The sequence below is a fragment of the Dromiciops gliroides genome, chromosome 6 (assembly GCF_019393635.1).
Source record: "Dromiciops gliroides isolate mDroGli1 chromosome 6, mDroGli1.pri, whole genome shotgun sequence".
Taxonomy (NCBI): domain Eukaryota; kingdom Metazoa; phylum Chordata; class Mammalia; order Microbiotheria; family Microbiotheriidae; genus Dromiciops; species Dromiciops gliroides.
Genome location: NC_057866.1, coordinates 254,715,288 through 254,721,417, shown reverse-complemented (window position 1 = coordinate 254,721,417; position 6,130 = coordinate 254,715,288). Strand labels below are relative to the sequence as shown.

The 6,130-nt window shown below is 38.5% G+C and overlaps 1 protein-coding gene across 1 annotated transcript; it reads left to right on the top strand.

The window, feature by feature from the left end:
- The first annotated feature begins 696 nt into the window (after nt 1-696).
- LOC122732916 (synaptonemal complex protein 3-like) lies at nt 697-1,446 on the top strand. The gene is given in 4 exon segments (XM_043973345.1): nt 697-906; nt 908-1,126; nt 1,129-1,239; nt 1,241-1,446. Coding segments are annotated over 4 exon segments (726 nt in total). The 3' UTR covers nt 1,427-1,446.
- Nucleotides 1,447-6,130: the final 4,684 nt, after the last annotated feature.

The following is a 6,130-nucleotide window of genomic DNA, read 5'->3' as shown; positions in this document are numbered from 1 at the left end:
ATTATTTAGTATGACTATATTAGATGCAGAACAGGTATCAGATTTTATTGGTAGAAAGATTCTTCTATTTCAGGCATTTCAGATGCCAATGAAGTCACAGTTCTAGTCTTTAGTTTTATCAAAGTAGCTAGAATCAGAAGAAAGAATATAGATTTAGAGGGGGGAAAATTCCATGGAATATCTCTAATAAAGTCTGATCTCCAAAATCTATCGTGAAGTCACTCAAATCCAAAAGATTTAGCCATTTTAATGATGAACAAGTGGTGAAAGAATGTAATAATTTTTTAAAAAGAATAAAAATGATCAATAATCATGTAGTATCCCAAATCACTAGTAATCAAAGCAATATATTCAAATTATTATTAGTTATCATGTCACATTTATCACAGGGAGGCTGTGGAAAGATATGAATACCAATTCACCACTAACTAAGCTGTGAATAGTCTTCTGGAGAAAAAACATTTGGAGTTATGTAATAGAAGTGACTATGTTGTACGTATCCTTTCATAGTGAAATTCTGTTATGGGGAGTACACGTTAAGGAGGTTATTAGAATCAAGAAAAGACACATATACAAAAAAATGTCAGCTTGAGGTCCGGCGTGAGAGGCCTCTGCCCGCCCAGGGCCCAAGCTGAGAACAGGGGAGGTCCAAGGGAGGTTCCCCCCACCAGCGGCTGAGTCAGAAATTGCCTAATTATGGCATCTTCAGGAAGAAAACATACAGGGAAATCGGGGAAACCAGCCGTGGAAGCTCAGGGGAGCCGAGTTTATGACTTTGACAAAGATGACAAGAAAGATCTGAGTGGTTCTGAAGAAGATGCCAGGGAAGGAGAGACTCCAGTAATTGAAAAGCATGGGAAAAAAAGATCTTCTACAGTCATTACTCATGGAACAGTTGAAGAAGATATGGGGGGGTGAAGTACAGAACATGTTGGAAAGATTTGGAGGTGATATTAACAAGGCTCTTCTTGCAAAGAGGAAAAGATTGGAAATGTATACTAAGGCTTCTCTTAAAACTAGTAATCAGAAAATTGAGCATGTTTGGAAAACACAGCAAGAACAAAGGCAAAAACTCAACCAGGAATATTCGCAGCAGTTCCTGACATTATTTCAGCAGTGGGATATGTGGATGTTCAGAAAGCAGAAGAACAGGAAGAAAAGCTGGCTAATATGTTTCGACAACAGCAAAAGGTTTTTCAGCAAGCCAGAATAGTTCAGAGCCAGAGACTGAAAACGATTTAAACAACTATGTGAACAGTTCTTAAAGAATATGGAAGACTTGGAGAAGAATCATGAAAGCCTCCTTACAGGTGCACAAAATGAACTTAGAAAAGAAATGGCCATGTTACAAAAGACAATTCTGATGGACACTCAGCAGCAAGAAATGGCAAGTGTTCGAAAATCTCTTCAATCCATGTTATTCTGATGGCTCTTTGAAGAAAGAACTTGGACCTAAGTAATGTGATACAATTACAACCATTAGCTAAAGAAAATGAAAATATTTGTTGTGGCTTAAGAAAGCTAGTTTAAAGGTTATTTGTTGTCATATAGCTTGTTTATCAGCGCAAGATCCTTTTAATTTTTTTTAAGCAGAAAATGCCTAAATAGATAGTAAATAGAAAGTTAAAATGTACAACCTTTCAGGTTCTTTGGTATTAGTGAATTTACCCCAACGTTAGCAATAAAGATTTAATTGAATTTCATTCACAAAAAAAAAAAATGTCCAGGTCAGCTTTATTTCTCATAACAAAAAATTGGGAATCCTTCATGTCAATGCGGTGTTAATCATGTATCTTTAGGTTTTAAGTTTGTTTTTGTGGGGTGCTGGTTGTAAAGCTGGCCTCAAAGCCAAAAAGACTTGAGTTCAAGTCCCACATCTGACTGCAACCTTGGATAAGTAACCTTAACCTCTCAGTATGCTAGATAAGTCTCCATGACTATAGAGAAGATATCAATCCTTACATTGGTAGAGTTTCCTCATTTTGAAACTTCTCTATATCAATGAAATCAAAGGTCCATAAGATAAATCTCTTAATCTTTTGACATATAAGAAATTATGTTTTTTTCTTATTTATTCTTTTTATCCCACTCATAGGTATGAGTGTTGAAATTTGTTTTTTCCCTCCATCAAACCCTGTCATATTTCTCATATTATAAGCCTTTTAAAAATATTTTCCTTTTCCCAGCCTAGACAGTAGTAACTTTAAGAAATCTCCATTCCTCTCCCATTCCCCCTCCATATTCCACTTCTATGTTTTGTTTTGTTTTGTTTTTGGTGAGGCAATTGGGGTTAAGTGACTTGCTCAGGGTCACACAGCTAGCAAGTGTTAAGTGTCTGAGGCCAGATTTGAACTCAGGTACTCCTGACTCCAGGGCCGGTGCTCTATCCACTGTGCCACCTAGCTGCCCCTTCCGCTGGGTATTTTTAAAAACTCTTTATTCAAGTTCTTTTTGTTCTCTCAATGACCATTAGAGATGTGGATTCTTAGACAAAGGAGAACACTGAAATCATGGCAGTTTTTTTCTCACTCTTTCAGATTGTAATTATCAATTCTTCATCTATTCTTTTTAATGCCATCGCACCTAGTTTAACTTTTTCAAGTTTTGTTGTTGTTGTTTCCCCCACCAAGTGGTTAAAATTCTTCCTGGATATGGGTTTCGCAGAAAGACACTCACATTCTCCAGGGTAAAGCTCAGCTTTGCGAGATGTTACTTTTTAATGTAAGCCATTTTCCTAGGGGTAGCTAGGTGATGAAATGGATAGAACACTGGACTTGGAATCAGGAAGACTCATCTTCATGAGTTCAAACCTGGCCTCAGACACTTACTAGCTTTCTAACCCTGGGCAAGTCACTTAACTCTATTTGCCTCAGTTCCTCATCTATAAGATGAGTTGGAAAAGGAAATGACAAACTACTCCAGTATTTTTTTTGCCAAGAAACCTCCCTAAAAGGGGTCATGAAGAGTTGGACATGATTGAAACGACTAAATAACAATATTTTCCTTTGCTTTTTGGTAGAGCACACTCCACCTTGCCCCCCCCTTTAATTGTGAGCATAATTCTTATTGAAATTATTTAGTTGTCGTTTTTTATCTTTCTACCTATGTGCAATGTTTTTCTTTGATCTAGGAATTTTGAAGCTTAGTAAGTTCATATTGGGTGAATTGAACCTGGAGTTCTTCTATGGGGGTATCATGTGGGTCAGTGAATTTTATATAAAGTAGGTAGCATCTGAACTTAATCTTCAAGGAAAGAAATTATTCTGAGAGATTGAGCTGAGAAGAGAGTTACTATGTGGGAGAAGATACAGCCTGGGAAAATGCAGAGGCTGAAGAATGAATATTAGAAAACCTCTGTCTAGTTTGACTGGAATATTGTTTGTAAAGAGGAGGGTGCTCATGAATGTCTCACTTTGTGAGAAAGTGTAAGTTAACAGATGAAGAGCTTACATTTTATTCTAGATATTATGGGGATTTACTAAATTTTTTGAGCAGGGGAGTGACATGGCAATCCTGTACATTAGGAAGATTATTTTGGTAGTACTTTAGAAGATATATTGGAGAGGTAAGACACTAAAAGCAGAGACATCAATTAGGGGGCTATTATAGTCATCTAGTTCTGACTTAGAAGAGTGAATCTTATTCAGGAGGACCTGAGTTCAAAATCTGTCCTCAGATACTTGACACTTACTAGCTGTTGACCCTGGGTAAGTCACTTAACCTCATTGCCCCACAAAAACAAAACAAAACAAAAGAGTGAATCTGAAGATAGAGAAAAGTGGATAAATGTGAGAGATATTTTGGTCACAGAATTGGAAAACAAATGGATATGAGGATTGAAATAAAGGAAAGAGCAGAGAATGATGAGAAAATTGTGAAAGGATCATGGTGTACTCTACAGAAATTGAGAAATCTAAAGGAGGGGCTAGTTTAGGGGGAAAGATAGTAAGTTCTATTTTGGACATGTCAAATTTACATACATAGGATGAGGTATCCAATAGGAAGCTGATAACAGGGGAGCCAAGATGACAGAGGAAAGGTAGTGACATCCCAGAGCTCTACCCAAGACCCCTCCAAATACCTTCAAATGATGCTATAAGACAATACTTGGAGTAGCAGAACCCACAAAAGGACAGGGTGAGATCATTTTCTATCCAAAGATGGCTTAGAAGGTCAGCAGGAAAGGTCTGTTGTACCAGGGTGAGAGTGGAGCACAAACCCATGACTGTACCACACAAACCCAGCCCCAGCCCCAGAGAAACAGACCTTGGGAGCTTCTGAATTGGCTGCAGCAGCAGCTGCTTTTGGAACTCAGCTCATGGACCAGTGAGGGGGTTGAGTGTTTGACCAGGAGGATATTACAGGACTCTCTTTGCTGGCACTGAGGCAAGACTCTGTTCTTTTGCCCATGGTTGGATCCAGATCTCAGTCTTGGGTGGTGGACCAGGTGGGGGAGGGGTGGAGGCACACCCAAGCTTGCAGCCACAGTAGAACAGGATTCTCTTCCAGATTAGAGGGCAAGTAGGCCTGTGGTTGCTTGTAGACTAAAGGATAGGCCAGGGGAGTGGTGAACATACCTCTCCTTAAATCATACCACCTTGGACCCCTGAAGCTTGGGACAATGTGTGCAGGAAGCAGTGCCCCACTTTAAGTAGGAGTTAAGAGTCAAGAAATAGACAGGGAAAATGAGCAAACAGAAAAAAAGTCTGACCCTAGAAAGTTTCTATGGTAACAAGAAAGATCAAAATACACCCTCAGAAGAAGATAACAAAGTCAAAGCTCTTGCATCTAAAGCTTCCAAGAAAAATATGAGTTGGCCTCAGGCCATAGAAGCTCTCAAAGAGGACTTTGAAAATAAAGTAAGAGAAGTAGAGGAAAAATGGAAAGAGAAATGAGAATGATGCAGGAAAATCATGAAAAATAAGTCAACAGCCTGAAAAGCCAAATTAGCCAAATGAAAAAGAAGGTACAAAATCTTTCTGAAGAAAATAATTGCTTAAAAATTAGGATTGAGCAAATGGAAGGAAGCTGATAATGGAAGGTTAGAATTAAAGAAATACTGACTGGATATAACTATTTAGGCATTATCTTGAAATTGTTCCCCAAATCTCTCTTTTGGGAATCTAAGTTTCTCCTGGGGAAGATTAATTCTACCATTGGCATGTTCTATTACCTTACTGTTTTCTGGAAATTAGAACTTTACATTACCCAGGCCTCACTAGTGAACTCTTTGAATCTCCCTGGCTTTGAAATCAGAGATAAGCAAACAATTAGACATATTCTAAAAGCATCTGCCCCAGCTTTCTCAAAACAATAACTGCACGTCCCACTGATGGGTACGCTTTTTAAAAGTTTACCTGTTTTTCTGGACTTTTCAATTTAATCTCTATCTCTTATTTACATTTTCCATCACTTTAAGTAGACAATAAACTAATAAATCAGTTTCTGATTTATAGTGTTTGCAGATTTCTTTGTTATAAATGCTTACCCTGAAAATTTAATAATCAGCCCTTGTGAGCCAGTTTGAGCTGCTTGCTGCATGCCTTTGTCCCCGCCCATGTCATTACAGTGTATTAGTGAAGAGATTGTGCTATCTGCCACAAAGCTAAAGAAGCTCTTTTCAAAGATCTGACAAAGTTGGGTATAACAAAAAGCAGGAAAAGATGGATATACTAAGTCTGGAGATGGCCTCTTTTCAGGACCAACATTATTTGCCTACTTTTCTTCTACCATTTCCTGATAACCATTGCACTTCACATTGGAGGAGCCACCTTGGTTGGCTATCCTCCCTGGCCCTGGTGTGGAACTGTTGTAATAGATCTTTTCTTATTGTCTGTAGCCCCATGTTCTTACCCCCAGGTATCTCCCAAGCCTTCCCTTGTGAAAGTTAGAAATATGCCATAAGATAGACAGTCTAGTGCATGCTGGCATGTCTAAGTTTTTGGTAAAATCTCATTTAAATCTCCAAATTGCTATCATTTTGGGGCACAGGAATCATTATTTGCAATGCTATTGACCTTGCAAAAGATCAATTTAGTTAAAACTTTCCTTCTACTGCATACTTTCTGCCCTAGCTTTTTCTAGAAGTCTGGGGTGGTACTGGGGATGGTGGTCGGGATGGTGGAGATCC